Genomic DNA, 25097 nt, shown 5'->3' with positions numbered 1-25097 from the left:
TAACCTCAAACTGTTCTCCCAAAGTATATGCACACATACTGTAAACAGTATTTTGCCACGGAAAAAAAAAAGAAAAAAGCCTACTTTTTTCCCACATCATTGAAGATCGTGAGTAGGCAGGCATTTCTGCGGATTAGGTCGCAAAAAAATCGGTGTAAGGGTGAATTCGCGACTGCCGAACCGCGAATGAATTGGGGTCGACTGTACTGTACTCCCTTCTTGATCAGGAGAGCGTTCTCCTCCTCCACCAGGCCCAGGATGGCCTTCTGCCGTAGTGACAGCAGAGGGTGTGTCGGACACAAATTCCTAAAGTCCAGCAAGCTCTTCATTACTTACATTACTTTCCATGTGAAATCCTATCTTTGCACCAGCTTGTCTTATACAGCACGGATGTCATGTTGACTTCCTGCTTTCCACTAAGGCAAACACAATATGCTGGGAGTCTCTGAAGTGAGGATGCCCTCCAGGCTTGGAAATGTGTGGTAGGTGGGGTACGGTACAACAGCTACACCTGTGTGCTCTGTTCTTGCTGGGAAAGACAAACGATGCTGTGAGCAGATTGCTGCGTTTAACAAGAGGATGCAGAAGAAAATGCTGCAAAAGGGAGCTTTTTTAGAAAAATTGACTTTTTCAATGTCTTTTGCGCTTTCTTTTTCAATGGTTTTAATCATGTAAAGCACATTGTTATATTGTGGATGAAATGGGCTATATAAATAAAATGGCCTCGCCTTTTAGCCGGTGAGTTCTTCAATCCAATGCCACATGTTCCTGGCGTCGCTACTGTTAAAAGTGTTCCTCGATGTTGTTGTTTGTACTCCCGTTTGGCCTCTTTGATGCCTCTCTGCAGGGACAAGCGTGCCTCTTTGTAGGTCTGCCTGATCTCCTCACATACGGGCATCATCGTGTGCTTTGAGCAGGGTTCGCACCTCGCTGTTGCGCCACGGTTTCTGCTTTGGGAACACTTCGATTGTTTTTGTTGTGGTCACACTGTGCAGACGTTTTTTCTTGGAAGAAAGCGCAGCAGATCTGTGAGTGTTCAGGCCTGTCGCCTCTGATACTATGGCAATGCCGTCCTGTAGGGGTGCTGTGGCTTCCTCAGTCCACAAATGAACGGTTTTTAGAGATGGTTTGTGTCTGCAGATCCTAGTCTGTTTGTCAATGGTGCGCTGTCGTGTTTCCATGGCAACCCTCGCATTGGCTATGACGGTCAATGTGATTTCTCTCGGTAGATAAAAGGGTGACCTAAGATACTCAATGTCTGGACAGCAGCAAGTGTCTTTGTGGCGTTAGTGCGCCATCTGTTGTTCACATACACACACAAACCTCCTTTGCGTGTCTTACCAGACTTGTTCTGTCTGCTCTGAAGCTCGCGTGCGCTGCTAGCTCACTGGCAGAGTCCAGGAATGAGTCCATTACCACCGCACAGTAATCCAGCCGGCGAGTGGTATTCTGCAGTTGTAGCTCATCCATTTTGTTGTTGACTGACCGGGAGTTGGTGAGGAAGAGACTTGCAATGACCGGATTGAATTGGTTAGCATTTAGCTTAGCTTTTGGCTTTTGATGGTATCGTTTCCTGCACCACTGCAGCGGGTGGATGTCAAGGAGAGGTCTGTTCATAAGCAGATCGCTGACGGAATGAAATCCCAGTAGCCCTTGGCGAATGAAATGGCTGTTGCAAGCCACACGCAGTTCTGACCTGCTGTACTACAAATGCGCTACAGCTGCTACACTCAGGAAAATTGAGGTAAAAACACAAATAAAACAAAGAAGCTACTTCTAAATCTGCTGCAAATCGAAGAGCGTCACATCCTCCCGTACCACCATTTTGTACAGCTCTAGACATATTTTTGGAATGTTGGAGGAGCACACAGGACAAAGGTGTACCCGCAACTGGCCCAGCAGTATATGGGGTTAACTGTCGCTGACATGCATGAGACAGAGCCGCCTCCCCAAAACAGGCTAATTTCATCGAGGCAAGTAATAGGTTGTGTAAAGTGTACTACAATTTTTTATTGCTGGGGTATTTTGACAAGAAAGCATCACACATGTTAAGACACCTGGAAACTGTTTAAATCGTGACAAAAGTGCATCAAATGTCTCCTCGAAGAAAAAATTGCAACCAAAGCTCAGTTTAATCATATACACCTTTAACTGATCACCTCCAATCTCGTCATATTATTTTCACTTTTGGTTGGTTGACTTGTGACTCTGATTATTAAGTTATTAGCCTCGGGATTCACAAACCTAAACTATGAATATTTACATCAGGGGTGTCCAAACCTTTTTTTCCAAGAACTACAGTGAAAATTCATAGGATGCAAGGGCCAATTTGATATTCGTCGCCTTTAATTTCTTTAAAACTTATCACTCAGTGTAGGGAAAAATATGCTGCGCAATTCTACATTGTATAGTATATGGGCAGTTAGGTGATGAAGCAAAAGGTCTAGCATTTTTCAGGATTTGGTGGTGGACAGCGATCCTGTATTCTACTAAAATGGATCCGTTGCAGGGGCGGAACAGCAGCATTCACCACATTCAACTCAAAAAAGAGCAATCTGTTCTAAACTGACCTTGACGCAGAGCAGAAAGCAGAACAAAGTCACGAATCATGCTTTTTGCTCCTCTAACTGAATTGTCTTTACAACTGGTTTAATCGGTGTGTCCAATAAAAAAATAACATACAATTGTTTTCTTTGTTTACACATTGTGTCTATTGTTGTGACCTACAGTAGATGACGAACAATTCAGGTAGGTCATTCCAAACTGCTCACATGTTTTTCTTGCAATCTTGATTAGCCCACTTTTAGCACCCGATGCATGTTTAGCAGTCCCACTGGGGCAAATCCTTTTGTCTTTAATGAGCTTTGAAGAGACTTTGATTGCAGGGTTAAGGTTTAATTTCACAACGGGGGTATCGTGTGAAGCCCTTGGAGACGGCAGTGGTTATTAAAGGTTGCACACATTCCTAATTAGCTTGTGTTCTGCAGAAAATAAGAGAAGTAATCATGCAAAGTGCTGAGTGTTGAACGAAGCAAGACCAGAGCTTCATCTGGCCACGGACAAACATGGACGTCTGTTGTTTGCTTTTCCGTGGAGACATTTCTTCATCTCTTCCATCAGGGAAAAGCACTTCACACGTCACTTCTCCTTATCTTGCTCCTTTTCCTAATTGGCCCATCAGCCATCATCATCATCATCATCATCATCCATCCATTTTCTGAGCCGCTTCTCCTCACGAGGGTCGCGGGCGTGCTGGAGCCTATCCCAGCTATCATCGGGCAGGAGGCGGGGTACACCCTGAACTGGTTGCCAGCCAATCGCAGGGCACATACAACCAAACAACCATTCGCACTCGCATTCACACCTACGGGCAATTTAGAGTTGTCAATTAAACTACCACGCATGTTTTTGGGATGTGGGAGGAAACCGGAGTGCCCGGAGAAAACCCACGCAGGCACGGGGAGAACATGCAAACTCCACACAGGCGGGGCCGGGGATTGAACCCCGGTCCTCAGAACTCTGAGGCAGACGCTCTAACCATTTGTCCTCCGTGCCGCCATCATCATCGTACGATTAGAATTTAAACAAATGAGTTTATTTGGCTTTAAGGCATAATCTGGAAGTTCATATGAGAAAGATTGAAAGCAGCTGATTTAAAAGTGTTCTTTTAATCTTGGGTATTAAAAAAACATTCAAAGTTCTTGTTTGATTTCATAAAACATGTCCATAAGTTGAAGTAGGTGGAGCGAAATGTGCAATTTGACGTTTTGCCACTGTTGTTTTGTTAAAGACCATGAGTGTATTCAAGAAAATGAACCCAGAGATGCTAATATTTTAATAAAACTATTATAAGTTCAAAAGACAGTGAATTTCAATATGTAATGTATAACATGCCCAACACTGGGCACCAACTTGATGGAACAAATTGGAGCAGAGGGATGTAGCAGTCGGGAATAAAAACACTGTGATTCAATGTGTGTGTACGACAGAGAGACAGATCTGGGACATTCCACCCTGGACAGCCAGGCAGCAGACAAGAAAAACCAGGGCATGAAGAAAGACGTCCATGCGCAACTGGTCGTCCGGCCTTAATTACAAGTTTGTCCGTCTTTTATCATTGTCATTGACATCGGAGCTGAGTGGAACTGAGTTTAAAGGGGACATATTATGGAATATACGCTGTTTTACTCTTTCATTTTTTCTAGATTCACTAATGCCACTTTAAAGACCAACAGGTGCATGTATAAACACACAGTCAGTATGGGTTAGGACTGTTTTAAATTGTGAAGAAGAAAAATGCCCCTTTAAAGTGTTTCTCCAAGGAAAAATTGTCGATCTGAAATTAGGGTGGGGGACTATGGAAGGCAAAGTGCTTCTGGAGCCAAGTACAGTGGAAGAGATGTGGCGATGAGTCACAAGTAATGCGTTGGAAGTGACTGGAATAGTTTATTAAAGCCCACATCATTGATTGACAACTCTCTTGTTATTACATTTGTCACTAGTAAAGTCACACCTCTCACAGCAATAGCTAATTGGCTTCCTGATGCCACAGTACATTTGAAATAAGTTGAACTAATGAAACCTCACAGTGCTTTCACACTAGCACCCCATTTTTACTGGACCTAAAGTCTCGGACCAAATTAACCAAGACCGCATGCAAGAGGTGGAGGTAACATGAACTGTCAGACAGGTATAAAATAAAATCGGTCACTACTTCATGTAAAGTATTAAAGCACAATACATGCATCAAACACTTCACATCATAGGCATATCATTAGCCAAAGAGCATACGTCCCCAAGTCTTTCTTTCAAAATTCTTAGAAAACAAGAAAAAAACCCACAACAAATTCAACAAACAAGACGTCTCCATTTGTCTACATTCAACCTTTGCGGATTGCCATGACCTGGAATACTGAGAATCTAAACAGACGTAAAGAAAAGACACAATTTTTAGCTAGTACATAGGTATATTTTCATGATATTTTGACAGTAAGTTAAAAATGACTTGGACAATTATGCTATTAGTCTAACAATATGCCAGCAAGCCAGTCAGCGGCTATCTACCCATCCGTCCAGCCATCCATTTTTAGACACTTAAATGAAAAACAGCAAGTACAGAACAAACTAGTTGATGGTAGCAGTTCTAGTTTGAATGGTGCCCTGTGGAAGACCCCCCTTTTCCTTAACTTGTTGGTATAGCCAAACCAGCTTAAAAGCCGAAAACGTCTTTTTTTTATATAGTAAAGGTGTACAGTAGAATCAGGGTAATACAGCTGAGTGCGAGGTTGGATGTGTACCGCAGACAGGTTGGAAGGAAGGCCAAAGGCATCCTTTCTGACTGCACATGTTCCCTTTTTTGGGAGTTTCACCTTTTGCTTTTTGGCTCCAGGTACAGATTGCCCTCTATCAGGAAAAATAAGTTCAGAAACGCCTTCATCCACACAGCTATATCATATGGTTTAATGTCAGGATAGGAGCCAAACTGAAAAAGATTTGTTGTATTCTTCCATCCAACCATTTTCTCTACCGCTTCGCCTCATTAGGGATTGGCCTGTGCAATAAATTCTCATTAATCGATAAAAACAAGAAACCACCCAGCCCTACTGTAGCAATTGAAAGACAACCTGAAGAACTCACCCTCCTTTAATGTAATCCAAGAAAGTGTGCTCTGACTCCACGCTGAATGACATCAAGGACACCTGATGATTGGGGGGGGGGGGTGAAACAAAGATTTTATGTTTGCGCATTAATAGGAGCGAAAGCTACTCATCTACATGAACACATTAACCAGTCACCTCTGAGCACAAAATGCCTCATCCATGCCCAATAAGTGTGAGGCATGGGCAGAAAGTTTAATGTTCTAATCACTGATGAATATATCAATTACTAGAGCGTTCATCAGTGCACAGTTGGCCCCGGACAAGAGCATCATTATAGAGGATTACAACATCCCGCCAACTGTCCGCATTGTAAACTGTGACATTGGGAGTGAGCGGAATAAAAAACAGAGCTGAGCTTCCTGTGAGATGCACTCACCGTCCCAGAGTTGACGTATCGCTTTTTCTTGAGCTTCTTCTTGGCATTCGCCACCTAGTAAGGAGACAGAGTGGAAAAGTGGGAAATATGAATCAAAATGAATGATCATATGAATGATTCTTTTTAGCCCGCCCTGGGCGATAAACAATGAAACATCTTTTGCACTCGTGTGCCATGCCTGAGAGGGTAACAGAGCATACATACACCAAATCCAATAGTAGCGTGAGGGTTAGATAGCATAGATCGTGCCGCACAGCAAGAGCTACATTATTCAGACCGTTGCTGGAGTGCGCTTCTCCTGTGAATTACATTGTGAGGTACAATGGAGGCATACGCAAACGGTGTGCCTTCGAGGTGATAAGCAAAGCAAGCTGCTTCAGCCATGGACAAATCATTCCTTGACAAAAGAGTCTGTCTCTTCTTGGATCAAAAGTAATATAAAAGGCTGCCGGATACCACCACAACACTACCAGGATTCTTGCAAAAGTGAAATATAGATTTGACTCACAGGTAACTATTTCTACAGTCCCAAATAAAAACACAACAATGGCTCTGTATTCTGTAATGGGATACAGTTACACTTATCATATTAAGGTTAAGTGAGTCATGGCTGTGAATATTCTCATTCATCCAGGTCATTTCATTCTCAGGGCATTGAATCGATCGAAGAGTGCTGTTTCTCTTGGAGATGCAGGTAGATAGCTGAGTCTTGACCTTAGGAGTTTGCCCATCTGTGCTGTGCCATGCGTCTGCTCAGTAGTTGCTTGGTTTCCCCAATGTATGTATCTGTGCAGACAGCAGACACACGCAGAAAAGCAGTCTGGTGTATGTGGTCAACAGCACTCTTTGAGGACAAAAATGTGTATATTTTGGACAGGAAAGACTTTGTTCGAAAGACGGGTGAGAGAGGCCATATACACAAAGGTGGAAAGACCATCTCTTAACAGAGGAGGGGGCTTACAACATCACCTATCTACTACCAACAACGCCATCCTTTCATCCATTCCTAAGAATCTCTATAATTCTGCCTCCAACAAACAGCATGGCCTCCTTAACTTAGGTAACTCCACGACCACTTCTGAATGGAATATGGAATGGAATATCAATGAGGGAGTTTGAGCTTCCACCCAACGACTGGTGGATTGACAATGGTCTCTCGGCCAGCCAGTTTAATGGCTCTCACCCTTGTTTGCATTCCAAAACAATAATTCCACACTTGGTGTTACATGCTTCTAAATTGGAGCATAAATAGTTGAGTCTTCCACACAAACACTGGATAGTGGATCCTAACCAAGCCTTGTTGCATGAACTGGTGAAGCCTGCTCAGAACATCTTCTACGACAAGCAGAACAGTCCAGTTGCGATCAAGTCAATGCCCTGAGAACGTTAAGTGAGTCATGCTATAGCCAACTGTGCCCTAACAATCATACACTATTGTAATCAGAACAATCATTCTCGAACTTTCTGTGGAAAAACAATCACATGCTCGTCCTGTACGATCAAACTACAGTATGTCTGGCATAATAATCACACAAACTTGTTGTCCAAACATTCACTCCAAGCTCTGTGTGGCATAACAATCACACACTCTAGTCCACAAACCAATCACCTCTAAAGCTATGTGTGGCATAACATGATTGTGTCATCAAAACAATCACCCCAAATTATGTGTATCATAACGATCACATGATTGTGTCTTCAAAACAATCACACCAACTATCAACTGTCTGTATTATAACAATCACTCTCAAGGATATTTGTGGAGAAACAATCACATGATTGTCATCAAAACAATCACTCTTTACGCTAGGTGGTGGAAAAACAATCACATACTCTCATTGTCAAAACAATCACTGCAAGGTATGTGAGGCATAACAACCATACGCTGTTTTCACAGTCGCTCTCCAAAGCTATGTTTGGCATATTACATGCTCTTGTCCAAACAATCACTCTCAAAGCTTTTCCAGACATAACAATCACATGCTCGTCACCAAAACAATCACTCTCCAAGTGATGTGGTGCAAAACAATCACATGCTCTTGTTGTCAAAACAATCACTCTGCAAGGTATGGGAGGTATAAAAACCACATGCTCTTGTTGACAAAACAATCACTCTCCAAGCTACAGTGTGTTTGGCATATCACATGCTCTTGTTGTCAAAACAATCAATCTAAAAACTGTGTTAGACAAAAAACAATCATATGCTTGTCGTCAATCAATCTATGCAGCAAGCTATGACTGGCATAATAATCACACACACTTGAGATGCTGTCATGTTTTCCATTGTGTTTTCCTGATGTTTTCCCCTCGTTGGTTTTATCATGTTTCGCTTTTTGTGTTAACTGATGTTTTCTATTCAGGTTTTCTGTCATGTTTTTCCATCAGGTTTTTCTGCAGGTTTCCTGTTATGTTTTCCTGTGATATTTTCTCATCAGGTTTTCTGTCACGTTTTCCCGTTCCCGGATTGCAGCTGTAACCCCAAGGACAACCCAAACAAGCTCCAATATGGCACGTGGCTCTGTTGCTCATTTGTATACCTGAATTGCTGGTCCAGTCTGCCCCCTCCACTTAACCTCTTTCAGGCCACATGGGACAGAAGCAGCCGGATACCCATTTCCAATAGCTTAGCTTTAATAAGCACGACTCGCTGAGTCTTCTGACTAAACGTTGGATAACGACAACGTCACCTTACCCGGGCAAAACAGGCACTGATTTTCTCCAATAGTAAAAAGCCATTTGGGATTCAGCACACAGACATTGAGGTGATTCATTTGTCCTGATGGATCTCCTGCCTTGGAATAAAAGCACCTTAACTTTGGACTATGCTTGATTTAACCCTATTGTTATATTGTGGGTCATATTAATGTGATCCTTTAAGGATAAAAACTTCTTCTCCAGGCTTTAAAAAAATAGTATTTTTTTAATTTGAAATGTTCTCTCAAATCTTGGAAAGAATGGCCTTTTTCAAACCTCATTATGCCCAAAAAACTAACACAAAAAAGTATTGATTTTATTAATCTGTATTCATTTATCCATCCATCCATCCATTTTCTGAGCCGCTTATCCTCACTAGGGTCGCGGGCGTGCTGGAGCCTATCCCAGCTGTCATCGGGCAGGAGGCGGGGTACACCCTGAACTGGTTGCCAGCCAATCGCAGGTATTCATTTATATTATTTATTAATTAGTGAATTGATTAACTGTAAACACAAAATTACTGAAGTTTTACATATACATTTCATTCGTTTTACTGTGCCGGCACAGTGGACGACTGCCTCACAGTTCTAGGGACCGGGGTCCAAATCCTGACCCCGCCTGTGTGAAGTTTGCATTTTCTCCCCGTGCCTGGGTGGGTTCTCTCCAGGCACTCCGGTTTCCTCCCACATTCCCAAAACATGCATGGTAGTTTAATTGTAGACTCTAAATTGCCCGTCGGTGTGAATGTGAGCGCCGGCAGTAAGTCGGTCTCGTTTCCGGTGAGGGTTGGACTCCGCCAAGACTGACCTTTGTCACCGATTCTGTTCATAACTTTTATGGACAGAATTTCTAGGTGCAGCCGAGGCGTAGAGGGGGTCCAGTTTGGTGGCCTCAGAATTATCTCTGCTTTTTGCAGATGATGTGGTTCTGTTGACTTCATCAAGCCGTGATCTCCAACTCTCATTGGAGCGGTTCGCATCAGAGTGTGAAGGATGACATTCTTCCCCAAGTGGAGGAGTTCAAGTATCTTGGGGTCTTGTTCACGAGTGACGGAAGAATGGTACGGGAGATCGGCGGGCAGATTGGTGCAGCGTCTGCAGTGATGCGGACTTTGTATCGATCCGTTGTGGTAAAGAAGGAGCTAAGCCGAAAGGCGAAGCTCTCGATTTACCGGTCGATCTACGTTCCTACCCTCACCTATGGTCACGAGCTGTGGGTCGTGACCGAAAGAACAAGATCCCGGATACAAGCGGCCGTAATGAGTTTCCTCCGCAGGGTGTCCGGGCTCTCCCTTAGAGATAGGGTGAGAAGCTCGGTCATCCGGGAGGAGCTCAGAGTAGAGTCGAGTAGAGACTCGTCCCTGGTGAGGTGTTCCGGGCAGGTCACACCGGGAGAAGAACCGGGAACGACCCAGGACACGCTGGAGAGACTACGTCTCTTGGCTTGCCTGGGAACGCCTCGGGATCCCCTCGGAAGAGCTGGAGGAAGTGGCTGGAAAGAGGGAGGTCTGGGCTTCCCTGCTGAGGCTGCTGCCCACGCGACCCGACCTCGGATAAGCGGAAGACAATGGATGGATGGATGTTTTGATTTTGGAGGATGGTCACGGAACAAATTAAACTCGTGTCTCAAGGCAACATTGTATGATTAAATAAAAATTAGATTATGTAATTTATTAAAATATTTATAAGATAAAATAAATGAAGGGGCGGCACTGGTTAGGACGTCTGCCTTACAGTTCTGAGGACCTGGTTTCAAATCTGGCCTCATCTGTGTGGAGTTTGGGTTTTCTCTAGGTACTCCAGTTTCCTCCCACATTCCAAAAACATGCATGGTAGGTTAATTGTAGACTCTAAATTGCCCGTCAGTGTGAATGTGAGTGCGAATGGTTGTTTGTTTATGTGTGCCCTGTGATTGGCTGGCGACCAGTTCAGGGTGTACCCTGCCTCTCGCCCGAAGATAGCTGGGATAGGCTCCAGCACGCCCACAACACTAGTGAAAGTAAGCGGGATGGAAGCTGAATGAAAATCAATTCATGTAAAAATGTTAATATTTACTGAATCGATTATTCCAAATACTTAATTTTAGATATACAGTTTAACTGGTTTTGTTTTACTTTTTGCCGATCTCACCTACGAATGATCTGACCCATCTGTCCGTTTAAAAAAACAAATGTGGCTGTTTGAGTAGAAACGTTAGCAAGCCCTGCAGGCCTATGGTGAAAATTTGTGTTCGTGCTGTCTATGTAAATCTGCACTCACCTCATAGACGTTTAATTGGCTCTGACCCCGACATAACTCTTTGTAGCTACTTGTGAATTCACCAATGAAGTCGTGGCTGTTAGAGAATAACACCAACGGGAAAAAAAATTCATTACACGCTCATATGGGAATATTTGTGTGTGTGCGTGTGCGTGTGTGTGTGTGTATGTGCACATTTGTCTGACCTTCCATCTCTGTCCCAGTCATAGACTTCCACTTTGATTGTTCTGTAAAATAAATGAAAAACAACAGGATGAACACATTTGTTATTGTCAAGGTGAGCGTGTGTAACACTGAAGCAAAACAAGCTGCCAAAAATTGATTCATGACAGGAAAAAAAAACAACAACGTAGACTGCTTTTATTAGAACAATGACAAAAAGAATACATTTGAAACAATTTTCAAAGGCTATAATGCAGCACCACCTTGATGTTTTCAACATCCCAAAAGATACATACGTACCAAAATTCAAGCAATAATACCATTCATGGGAATCTTTTGTAACTGGCATGACTCATTCACTTTAAGAGAGTGTTGAAAGAGTGATGCTACAATATTCAGCCGTCATCATTTCAATGGTATCATTTTTGCCCTGACACCAGTTGATAAATTCAAACACAAAAGCAGACACCCCATTTTTTTTTTTTGTGAACTGAGTAAAATATGTGTTAAAGATAAATATTTTTTTATTTAGGGTGTTCTAAGTTAAATATAAAGTAAATTAAACAATTAAGAGGATGATTTAATGATCCGCATGTGTCAAACTCAAGGCCCGGGTGCCAGATCCGGCCCACATCATTTTGTGTGGCCCGTGAAAGCAAATCATCTGTGTCCACTTCATGTTTCTTGCTAAAATACCAAGACTGAAAATTGTCTTCATGTTTAATAACGTTGAGCTATTACAAGGATTTATTGTTATCAATCCATCTTTTGAAATAAATGAAATATTAGTTGAGCATACAATTTTTGACAGGCTTCTGATTTCAAAAGTAGTTATCCGTCATTTTGTTTTGCACAACCCAATTCCGATGAAGTTGGGACGTTGTGTTAAACATAAATAAAAACAGAATACAATGATTTGCAAATCATGTTCAACCAATATTAAATTTAATACACAACAAAGACAAGATATTTAATGTTTAAACTGATAAACTTGACTGCGATTGGCTGGCGACCAGTTCAGGGTCTACCCCGCCTCCTCCCCGAAGATAGCTGGGACAGGCTCCAGCACTGGCGCAACCCTAGTGAGGATAAGCGGCTCGGAAAATGGATGGAGGGATAAACTTGATTTTCTTTAGCAAATAATCATGAACTTAGAATTTTATGTCTGCAACACGTTCCAAAAAAGTTGGGACAGGGTCATGTTTACCACTGTGTTACATCACCTTTTCTTTTAACAACATTCAATAAATGTTTGGGAACTGAGGATACTAATTGTTGAAGCTTTGTAGGTGGAATTATTTCCCAATTCTTGCTTGCTGAACAGCTTCAGCTGTTCAACAGTCCGGGGTCGCCATTGTCGTATTTTACGCTTCATAATGCGCCACACATTTTCAATGGGAGACAAGTCTGGACTGCAGGCAGGCCAGTCGAGTACCCACACTGTTTTACTACAAAGAAACGCTGTTGTAACACATGCAGAATGTGGTTTGGCATTGTCTTGCTGAAATAAGCAGGGACGTCCATGAAAAAGACGTTGCTTGGATGGCAGCATATGTTTCTCCAAAACCGGTATGTACCTTTCAGCATTAATGGTGCCTTCACACATGTGTAAGTTACCCATGCCATTGGCACTAACACAGCCCCATGCCATCGCAGATTGGCTTTTGAACTTTGCGTCCATTACAGTCCGGATGGTTCTTTTCCTCTTTGGCCCGGAGGACACGACGTCCAGAATTTCCAAAAACAATTTGAAATGTGGACTCATCGGACTACAGAACACTTTTCCACTTTGCACTAGTCCATTTTAGATGAGCTCAGGCCCAGAAAAGCCGGCAGTCTTTCTGGGTGTTGTTAATAAATGGCTTTTGCTTTGCATAGTAGAGTTTCAAGTTGCACTTACGGATGTAGCTCCGATCTGTATTTACTGACATTGGTTTTCTGAAGTGTTCCAGAGCCCATGTGGTGATATCGTTTACACATTGATGTTGGTTTTTGATGCAGTGCCGCCTGAGGAATCAAAGGTCACGGGCATTCAATGTGAGATTTGGGCCTTGCTGCTTACATGCAGTGATTTCTCCAGATTCTCTGAACCTTTTGATGATATTATGGACCGTAGATGAGCTGCTACATTTCCTTTCGGCTTGTCCCTTTAGGGGTCGCCACAGCGCCTCATCCTTTTCCATGTAAGACTATCTCCTGCATCCTCCTCTCAAACACCAACTGCCCTCATGTCTTCCCTCACGACATCCATCAACCTTCTCTTTGGTCTTCTTCAAGCTCTCTTGCCTGGCAGCTCCATCCTCATAATCCTTCTACCAATATACTCATTCTCCCTCCTCAGGACATGTCCAAACCATCAAAGTCTGCTCTCTCTAACTTTGTCTCCAAAACATCGAACCTCGGCTGTCCCTCTGATGAGCTCATTTCTAATTTTATCCAACCTGGTCACTCCGAGAGAGAACCTCAACATCTTCATTTCCGCCACCTCCAGCTCTGCTTCCTGTTGTCTCTTCAGTGCCACTGTCTCTAATCCGCACGTCTCATCCTAGCAGAGACTCTTCTGTCACATAACACACCTGACACCTTCCTCCACCCGTTCCAACCTGCTTGGACCCGTTTCTTCACTTCCTGACCACACTCACCATTACTCTGTAAGGTTGACCCCAAGTATTTAAAGTCTTGCACCCTTGCTATCTCTTCTCCCTGTAGCCTCACTCTTCCCCCACCACTCCTCTCATTCATGCACATATATTCTGTCTTACTTCGGCTAATCTTCATTCCCATCCTTTCCAGTGCATGCCTCCATCTTTCTAACTGTTCCTCCACCTGCTCTCTGCTTTCACTGCAGATCACAATGTCATCTGCAAACATCATGGTCCACGGGGATTCCAGTCTAACCTCATCTGTCAGCCTATCCATCACCACTGCAAACAGGAAGGGGCTTAGGGCTGATCCCTGATGCAGTCCCACCTCCACCTTAAATTCGTCTGTCACACCTACAGCACACCTCACCACTGTGAACTGAAGAAATCCTTCAATTCCTTCCAATTGTACGTTGAGGAACATTGTCCTTAAACTGTTTGACTATTTTCTCACACACTTGTTCACAAAGAGGTTAACGTTGCCCAATCTTTGCTTCTGAATGACTGAGCAATTCAAGGAAGCTCCTTTTATACCCAATCATGGCACCCACATGTTCCCAATTAGCCTTTTCACCTGTGGAATGTTCCAAACTGGTGTTTGATGAGCATTCCTCAACTTTCTCAGTCTTTTTTGCCACCTGTCCCAGCTTTTCTGGAACGTGTTGCAACCATAAAATTCCAAGTTAATGATTCTTTGCTAAAAACAATAAATTTGATCAGTTTGAACATTAAATAACTTGTCTTTGTTGTGTATTCGACTATGTGATGTTGTTCTCCAAAACTATTACTTTATATAAAATGTTTAAATATATATGACTTTGTCTAAAAAAAAGTACACCTTTTACTGTAACTAAAAACAAAAAAAAACAAAAATCTGTTTCATAAAAAATAGGAGTCTCTAAAAAATCTAAGCGATTATTCTCAAAATGTTTCATTTTCTTGAAAAACTGCAACCTTTTTAAGAGGACGTTTTACTTGGAATACTAGGATTTGTTTTCTCCAAAACTAGGACTTCACATAAAAAAAATATGACTTTATCTAAATATCACTTTATAAAAAAATATTTTCATAATATTATGGCTTTCTTCCCCAAACCCCGATAACTTATGTAGAAAAATAAGACTTTTACAAAGAAAATACAATTATCTCGAAAAATATGACTCTGACAATGTATATTTCTTGAAAAAAAATACTTTAAAAAAACTTATTTTAAAATATGTCTTTATCCCCCAAATGGTACGTTTTAATAAAGAACAACTAAAAAAATCATTCTTAATTTCATACTTAAAAAGAATGAAATTTTCATTCTTAATGTATGTATGCATATGTGAAATTTTCATTCTTACTTTCATTCTTAAAAAAGTAGTGCTTTTTGAAAAAAAAAGAAAAGAAAAAAAGAGCCTTTATTCTTGTAATGCAACTTTTCTTGAAAAACTAACTTTTTCATCGTATTTCTTCAGTTCGGAATCAGGCCTCTTCCAAATGTTGCTCAAAATCTGATAAGAATCTTGTAGAATGTACCACTGTGCACACTGAAGCTGAAAAACAGTGCTTCTCAAATGCCACGAGCTGTAGCTTTGGGGTCCACAAAACAATTTGCAATAAATGATGATATTGCATCATGGGGCTTACCTGTCGTAGTCTCCGTTGCAGAGCGCCCGCACAGGGATGGAGAAGGGCTGCCACACGGGGTTCAGCGTGTTCTTCACCACTTCAGTCTTGTGGCAGATGGTGAACCTGAACATGAAAGATCAATGGGAATTTGAAGCGTACTGTAGCACCACAAGACCTTTCCCTAGTCTGCCTGCCTCTGATTTAGGCCTGGTACAGTTTTCAAATTCAAACACATGAAGATAAAAAATATGGCATTGAAAAGTTCTGGTTGTACTGTGTGTGGTGTGCTCTGATCATTTCAACACAGAACACTAGTGTTGTGATCAAGAACGCAGAAGAAGAAGAAGACCAAGACAAGCCCACGCTGTGACAAGACCAATTTAAAAACCAAAACAAGCTTGAACAGTTGAAGAGCATCCATCCATCCATTTTCTTTACCGCTTATCCTCACTGGGGTCGCGGGCGTGCTGGAGCCTATCCCAGCTACCTTCGGGCGAGAGGCGGGGTACACCCTGAACTGGTCGCCAGCCAATCGCAGGGCACATATAAACAAACAACCATTCACCCTCATATTCACATCTATGGGCAATTTAGAGTCTTCCATCAACCTACCACGCATGTTTTTGGGATGTGGTAGGAAACCGAGGTACCCGGAGAAAACTCACGCATGCACGGGGAGAACATGCAAATTCCACACAGAGGAGGGCTTATTTGAACCCGGGTCCCAGTTGAAGAGCATTCACTCTATAGTTAAAAATGTTTTTTTTTTTTAAACACGTGACAGAGAAAACTCTATACTGCAACTATTTCAAAGTGCAACATGGCAAATTCTCAAACCTTAAGAATTTTTCTCAACTAAATTCTTGCAAAAAATATATCTTTGTATGTATTTAAAAGTGAAATGCGAGTGGAAAGCTAGTTTACGAGTGCTGCTCATGCAAAGAGTGGAAAAATTAGCCAATTTAGTTGATTTAACATAAGCTACAGCCAAAGTGTAAGACTGTTAAATAAAGCCAATTTAAGGTGGAATTAAAACCTCTTTCCCAAAATATTCATCTCAGAAAGACAAAATTAAAGTCGCTGTGTTACCTACAGCTAACAATAGCTTACCTGTGTTTAACACCTGGGTTAATAACATGAATTGAAGGTATTTGATGTTTTATCCAGTGATTCTCCTTATTAATGAAGTTGAAGAATAGTAGATCAGTGCTGGTCTCGACCGGAAAGTCCAGCCAGTCCGAGACTGACAAAACCCCAAGACTTTCGGTAGTCGAGTCCCAAACGAGACCAAGACTTTCAGAATGGGGTCTTGTGTGTTACAACACTACAGAACACCACACACAAAGATTCTTTTCCATCACTAAACTAGAAAAAAGACCTCCAAGGCAGACATCTCGCATGAGCACGTTATCTCACAAAAACGAAGAAGGGCAGGAGTGTTGTTGAATGGCGATGTCAACAAAAAGACTTGCTTTGGAAAATATTTCTTGCTGTCTGGTCAACCCACTTATATGAAATACAACATCGGATATGTCGTCAGTCAGGTCGCTGCTTGATTGGCTACATTCCGTTTCACGTCATAATTCACGGAGTTATGACTTAGGAGTCGTCGGCTTTCCACATATGCGAAGATTTTTGGTTGTAAACATTGAACACATTTCATACAGTATTTAAGATTGTCGGCCAAGATCTGTTTCCCACCCTATTATCAGGACAAATTAACACACCTCAGACCACAGAATAACTTTACTGGATAATCTTATAAGATATGAAACGTAGAGTTTGACATTAGTCATCCTTGGTCATAAAGGGGCAAAATTAGGACAAAAACAGCCCCATTGTCTTTATGTGTGTACTGGGCCTTAGCTTTACGAGACTTACGCTAAAAAGACAGACAAAGAGACAAACTTACGTGCCATCCTCATTGCTCCTGTAGAAAACCATGAAGGGGTCTGACTTCCCAAAGAAGTCTTTCTTGTCCAGCTTGTTGGCACAAAACTGCATGGTGGTGTAGTCCTTCAGAGGACAAAAAAAAGACAACCTCAGAGGATTTTGGGAAAGTTCCAATGCATTTTTGTTTCAGTGCATTTTGGTTAAAACACATTATCAACTTGCGATGACCAGACCAAGTTAGTACGGTCAATTTTATGGAGCGCTATTTTCCTTATTAAAAACACATTAGAAATTGTCCATTCATTTCAATGGGGCTAAGATTAATTGTGGAACGAGTGCTTTGACTTATGGGCATGGTCACTGATCACTTATTATTATTAGGATTCTGATGATGATAATGATGACTATTATGATGATGATGATAATAACAGTATGTCATACAATGCCTGCATTATAACCCAGTGAGGGCTATCACAGGGAGACTACCTTGTTGATCATAATAGCAGGAGATTAGATTGGAATGGCTGTGCGTGGAGGAGGGGGGCCTTCGTACACAATGCGTGCCCAGGGTATGTGTGAGTGCAGCTAATAATACGTTAGGCTCCATTAGCATAATTACACCCATTTAGGCACCATTTGCATGTAGACAACATTATAAAGACAATGAACATGGCCTGAAAAAGCTCTTGCTATCAAATGGTGGTCACGCTCTCAGCTATCGTATACCAATGAAGTTGCGTGGTGGACAGGTCAGTGACATCGTACAGTATGTAAAAGCCTGATGTCCACTTATACAGTGGACCACTGCTGTATCACAGATCTTTAGGTGAGAGTTTGTTATGGGTTTTTACAGTGTACAGGCAAGTCCAAATGATACCTTTTCACCATTAAATGTGACCTACAAGCTGTACAACACAATTGAAAATCTAATATTTTGGAGAGGGAAAGTAAAAAAGAAATGAGATAATGTAGTTGCACAAGTTTGCACAGCCTCATATAACTATGGATGTGGCTGTGTTCAGAATCACATTCAAACTCATGAAAAAATGGGAGTCATTACATACATGGCACTGTTTGAAGTATCTGCGATTAACCCAAAATAAAGTTCAGGTGTTCTAGTTGGCGTTTCCCGACAATTTGTTGTTGTTGTTGTTGTTGTTGTTTTCTAGTAGAGGCCTGAAAGTTTTGTAAATACACTGAGCATCATTCACTAATAGTACGTAGGCAGAAATTTGTCCTTAAATCGTATGCATGTATGTTGGACGTACAAATCTGTGATTCATCAATATGTTCGTACTTGTTTTTGTTCGTACTAGATCCTCCTCAGACCATGCGTATATATACAAACAATGATCAGCTTTCGAAAAAACTTCAAACATCTTTTACACAAAAAGATGCACAACATATTGAAACCACAGTCATTTATAAAAACAATAATAATAAATGTAAACATAATGACTTAAACGGGGAATTTGCTAATGAGTTGATTGTCCTAAAAAATTGTGAAAAGGACACTTCTCATCACTTTTACCCTCATTCCGTTCAAGTGCTTTTATGTGCACGTCTGCCTGCAGTACGATGTTGTTACTCAATGAGCAAGTTTCGCAACTGGAACAGCATTCGGACCGCTCACAGTTCCTAGTCTATCCAAGGCTTTAGTTATTCTTTCAAATCCCTCAGACTTAAATGTTTTTCTTTGATTTTGCATGTGCCAATGTGATGCACCATAATTTCTCGTGTTTAATGCGCACTGATGTATAATACGCACCCCCAAATTTGACCTCAAAATCCTGGAAAACCCTTCTACTTATGTATAATGGATTTTTACAATGGATGATTTTGTTTCTACTCATATGATCAAAACATGAAGTATTATTTGTATTTTTGTTCATTTTTTCAAAGAATTATTCTGAAGTTAAGCACTTTATTTGAACAGATAATACTTTATTTTGATTTACATGCTCTTATTTTGAAATTGAATATATATATATATATATATATATATATATATATATATATATATATATATATATATATATGGCATTTCGGAACGAAAGTGTACAGCTTTTTCATAACCACTAGATGGCGGCATACATTTATACAATCTTTTTCATTTTCCCCTATACCCATGTATAATGGGCACTGTTGACTTTTGACAATTTTTGGGTGAAAGAAATGCGCATTATACACGAGAAATTATGGTAATTTGATCAATGCGGGCCCACATCTGCTGCTGGCGTGGTTGCTTGTGACGTAACTCCGATTGACAAAATTGGCATACAATGCGAATTTCCTGAATTTTATCAATTACAAATGCCTCTATACTGTGCTATATTTATTCATTAGTATATATTTTATACATATATATTTTTTAACTTAGAAAGTTTGTGCATCTTGGCTCAAATATTTTTAGTCTTAGTATGTGTTTTGTGCCACATTCTCTCATTTAACTTTAAAATTAATTAAAAATGATTAACATGATGAATACAGGTTGTCAGTTTCTGTTTTTTAGTAAGCTTTCTGATGAGGTCAACCTTTTGAAAATAGGATAAAGATTAAGAATGTTATGAAAGTTTTGGCGCAATCTTTTGTGACTACACCTCCGCGTATTGTCTGCAGACGGATGTCCTTTCATAGGGAAATAGGGGCGCGGTTTATGCAGTTTACAGCTCATGGGCACAAGCTTGTCATTTTTAATCAATTCTAATTCACTAACATAGGCACGAAAGGTGTGATAAAAATTGGCCAGTGCGCACATGTCATGCATGAATCCGACAGTGATTTTGCGTATACCCTCAAATTGTGCGCAGAATAAGAACATTTCTACGCATTTGTTTGTGACTGAGACCCATTGACTGCTAATTCGAACTGTTCATAATTCCCTCCACCTTGACTAAGCTGAAGAAAAACAGCCCCTGCGCCAAAGATACTTTTTGGAATTATGGCTAAAAAGTTCAACCTTTGTTTCATCGGATCAAAACACATTTCCCCACGTGTTTTGTATACTTTGGTACGTTGATGAAAAAAGATGATTAATATTTTGGTCCAAACACAACAATACTTATCAGGTTGATGGCTAATTTTATGTTAAACTGTGAAACAATTGAAATGGTAATTCATTCAAGACTGTGTTTACATACTTGTTTTGACAAATTGACCCAAAAATATTTTTGAAGGCCATATCGCCCAGCCGTGGCTAGTGTTAGCATAGGATGAGGATAGTGGAGGAGGGAAATGGAGACAGAGGACTGAAACTTGTGAATCTCATGTTAATTGTATTAATGCTGAATGCGATGATGTCGTGCAGGTGTCACATTCGCATCAACACACCGATGACTGAGCAGCATTGTTGACTCCTCCAACTCTCCTCCATCTCAGAGAGAGGGAGAGTGATTATTTCATGACACCTATTAAAGCTCCTCCGCATTCTCGCTGTTGTTTCCAATCATACAGTTTATGTTTCCAATCATCACGGTGGGGATGTTGAAGATAGTGAAGAGTTGATTAAAACAGTCAGTGGTGGTAAAATGAATCAGCCTCTGTTTTTTTCTTTTTTTTTTTTTTCTTTTTTACCCCTCGCATTCGTGTCATTACCAGCACTATTGTGAGATTCTACTTAGCCCAGGAAGTCCACAATGGTCTTTTTCTTCCCCAGATGGTTTCACGGTCAAGTTATAGAGCCATTGCCACAAATTCATATCCTCCCTCTGTGGGTTTTTAGGGCTTTTTAACAAAACAAAATGAAGTCAATTTAATTTAAAAACAATCAAAAAAAATAATTATTTATGTTGAAAATAGCACATGGGGGGCGGGTGTATCGTTTTAAAATGAAGGAAATTTAAGTTAAAAAAAGTACATACGGAGGAATGACCCATTTACAGTCAGAGACCCCCTGAACAAGTGGTAATAAAAGATCACTGTGTCCTTTTATTGCTGTGTGTCATTGTGCTTTATTTGCATCTGCCAGAAATCCTGCCAGAATGCTGGTGAGGATGTTAGGGGGAGTGAGTGTTAATAGGGAGCACTAAAATAGAAAATATTAGCACAGAGCCAAGTCAATTACCCATGCAGTAGCTGCCTCAGGTAGACGCGGTGGAAAATGTGGCTTAATGAATGAATTAGTTCGCCCGGGAGAGTGAAAAAGAATTGACCAGTGATTTTTGTCAGTGATGAACTCACTTCAGCGCAGGCTTTAATCATCCAGCACAGCCTTTCCTAAATGTCCCCGAAAGCCACGTGCAGTCCCCTTCAACAATCTGAAAGAGTTGGCGCACCCCCTGTCCCTTGCACACAGCCTAAAACCACATCAAAACAAACCTTGACACATTCCTAAAAAAATATTAAATTAAATTGATTAAATTAAATTTTAAAAAATTATGAATTATTATTAATAGTTTGAACCAGAAATATACTACATACTGTAAACCCAAAACACATAATTTCATACTCATCTTACATTACCCTTAAAACAAATGTCTTACATACGATTATATATATATATATATATATATATATATAAAACTTATATTTTTTAACGTACCAGAAGAGCACGTACTTGCACATGAACGCAAACTGAAGACTCTCCATAACTTTTTAATAACCCAGGATTAATTTAACTCCTCCCTGATATACAAAAATGTTAGTCTCTCAATTGAGATGCATCACTTCAACATACGGTACTTCTTTGACACCAATTACTTTTCTATAAGTAAGTGTTTGTTGTATCTAAGAGCATTATAGAAATACCACAAAAACCACAAATATCAAATATGAAAAAAACAGGACAAGATGAATTTGTGACGAGCAAAGCGCAAATAGGCAGGTGCGTCACTATATTGCTAAAAGATTCCATGCAAACTGCAGTGGAAAGTAAAATGTCATTAACCAAACAGAGGACTATTTTATGACCATTGTGCAAAGTAGAAAAACTAAACATAAGGTATAGAGGTCATGAAGCTCAAAGAAAAACATTGAATAGTGGAAAAAGATTGTTGAACAACAATAACTGCTTCTCTCTCTTAGTGTCGAACATAAAGTTAGCACATATCCAATTATTTGATGCTTGCTTGCCTTTGCACCATTAAACATTCATGGAGTAAATGTATGCTGCTCCACTGAAAACCTTATAGCAAAGATGAAAACGAGATAGTGAACACTAAGTCTTTCCCCAGCTTTCCAGGCAGCACGTAATGCTTTTTTTTTTTACCATACTTATTGAGCCAATGGAGATCACAGCAGATTATAACACCAGTTAGTAGGGTTACTTAAAAAATGTATTCCGATACAGTTACTAGTTACATGGTTACAAAAAATGTAGCAATGTACCAGTAATGTAGTGTACCACAATAATAGTGTAATGTAACTTAATTACTTTTAATTACTATATATATATATATATATATATATATTATATATATATATATATAAATAAATGCTCGGACTCTGATTCTATATCCCCACTTGCGATTCATGAGGACGTAAACTAGCAAATAAATCAGATTTGAATGGTTACTGGTTGTACTTTTCCAAAATAATAGTATTGACAGACAGACAGACAGATTCTGTAGGTACTTTAACAAAGTTATTAAAACCTTTCCACATGACTTGTCGTTCGTAATGACAAAAAAAGAGGACAAATTAAGATTTACAAACTCTGGCAACACTTTTTTTTATTCCCGGTGACAGCTAGTATTGGTAATACAGTGTTTAAATAGTCATGCAGTGGGGGATTTTTGCCGGGATAGTGAAACGTCTACTAAGGTGTGGGCGTACGTCGAGCCCGCTGCTAGCTCCTCCATAGCCGAAGTCTCCAGCAGTCAGGATGACTTTGACAGCTCACGCTGTTCTTTGTGAATTTTATCCAAAATTAATAAATCCTCCAGTGACTATGATCCTAGACCAGGGGATGTTGTTGATTTTTGTGAACTGCAGGCCTCTGAAGCCCTTTGAGAATCTTTTGTGAATAACGTCTATCAACAAACTTTTCTTGACTTTGGGCAACAGATGGCGTACACCCTGGATTGGTCGCCAGTCAATCACTGTGCACATATATAGACAAGTAAGCATTCATGGTCACATGTACACCTATGGACCATTTCTTAGAGTTTCGAAACCAGGACCTCTGAACTGTGAGGTAGATGTGCTAACCGCTCACCACCGTGCTGCCCGATGCATACTACTGTATGCTTTTAATGCTCTGAGCCAAAGACTTACTCTGCAGTTGCCAAGTTCCTCAGCAGACAAGATAATGGTCCCACATTTCTTCCCGGGTATTCCACTGCAGACAGAAAGAAAAACACAAATGATTGGAATGACCAGGGCATGTGTCACAACAGACTGATGCGGTGGAGTAAAAAAAAAAAAAAGTAACGGCGTAACTACTTCTCCCGCACACATTTTTTATGGAAAAATGCCGCAACAAGACACTGGAGAATTGTGTGATTTCTCTAATAAGCGCATGATTTGGTTTCTCCGCTCTAGCTATATCTCCGTACATCTTGTTTTTTAAATTTTTGTATCTATTTATTTTTTACTTTTCTCATCTTGACACAATGTGGTGGAAAGCTGGTGAAACACATGAGCACATGTGATCCCTATCTGGCTGCAAAAATCCCTTCTGAGCATAAAGACGTATTAGAACACCAGAGCGGCTTAGCCATCCTATTACATGAACAACACATTAGTCGATCAGTTGCTCCGGAGATAACTCATATTTAGTTGTTTTTCCAAGCGGATCTTGATAAAGTTTTCTTTCAATCACAGCATCATTTGCATTTACTGAAACTGCAGCAAAAAGGCAATTTGTGGGTAGACTTCAATTACACTACATCCATGCATTCACCCATCCATCCATCCATCAATGTTCTATAGCGCTTATCCTGATTAGGGTTGTGGGTCAGCTGGAGTCTATATTAGTTGACATTGGGCAAGAGGCGGGAATGTTCGTCATCTAAAGTCAAGGCACATATTGACAAATAGTGGACAGGTTGCCACTTAATTGCGGGGTATATAAAGATGAACAATGATGAGCAATGAACTCACATGACAAAGCTAGGGTAACAAGACAATTAGAAATGGTGTATGGCCAGGATTAAAAAAAAATCCACAACCTCCATAGTTTTATTATATTTAAATCTAAATATCCATTAGATGGCCCCACGTGTCAATCATTATTGCAGCCCCACTGATCTCCAAAGATGTATTACAAGTCTGCAAAAAATGGAACATACTTCGTAAAACTTTATAACGAAGATTTACATTTGAAATTTTCCTGGCCCAATGTTGTGATCATGACTCACTCGCTTATCATTATTTTCTGCCAAATTAATGGCGTTTTCGGGAGCCTTAAAATGCCTGAAAACCCAACAATATTTGGAAATGTGTATCTGGGTGTATTTGAGAGGTTTCCAGCATAACCCCTAAAGATTCCCTCAGTAACACCCCACTAGGAAGATAGATTAAATGATCCCCTGAGACCAGTTTCATACAATCATAACCAAAACAAGAAGCCTTTTTGAGAAGTGCTGTCCCTGACATGCCCAAATACGGTGATCTGTAAGGGGGGGGAAAAAATTTCATTTGTAGTCTAAACATAAACGTTTTCTTTAACATGTTTTTTAGAGACTCGAACATCAAAGTCACTTTTGAAAGTGACTTTGTGCGGTGTACCCAGTACTCATTTGACCAAAAGTATGTCACGATTAAGATCCTGTGTTTGAAATTGTAACGTGGGGCTAAGCAGCTCTAATACTACAAATCCTACATACGCCCCTGCTACGCCTGATCTTTTGATGAGGCA

The 25097-nt window shown here is 40.6% G+C and overlaps 1 protein-coding gene across 2 annotated transcripts in view; it reads right to left on the bottom strand.

Moving 5' to 3' along the window:
* cpne5a (copine Va) overlaps positions 1-25097 on the bottom strand; it is a 119891-nt gene that overhangs the window by 31997 nt on the left and 62797 nt on the right. Inside the window, exons 8-14 of one of the 2 annotated variants that reach the window (XM_061695065.1) lie at positions 23513-23576; positions 17319-17422; positions 15425-15529; positions 11174-11215; positions 10989-11064; positions 6037-6090; positions 5638-5699 (exon numbers count right to left, since the gene is read on the bottom strand). In XM_061695065.1, coding sequence (XP_061551049.1) covers positions 5638-5699; positions 6037-6090; positions 10989-11064; positions 11174-11215; positions 15425-15529; positions 17319-17422; positions 23513-23576 — 507 coding nt within the window. Of the gene's footprint in view, positions 1-5637; positions 5700-6036; positions 6091-10988; positions 11065-11173; positions 11216-15424; positions 15530-17318; positions 17423-23512; positions 23577-25097 lie in introns of those variants that run through there. The other variant, XM_061694974.1, reaches the window with a different exon arrangement.

Source organism: Phycodurus eques, chromosome 1, assembly GCF_024500275.1.
Source record: "Phycodurus eques isolate BA_2022a chromosome 1, UOR_Pequ_1.1, whole genome shotgun sequence".
Lineage (NCBI taxonomy): Eukaryota > Metazoa > Chordata > Actinopteri > Syngnathiformes > Syngnathidae > Phycodurus > Phycodurus eques.
Note: the sequence above shows the minus strand (reverse complement) of the source record. Positions and strands in the feature narration are given on the sequence as shown.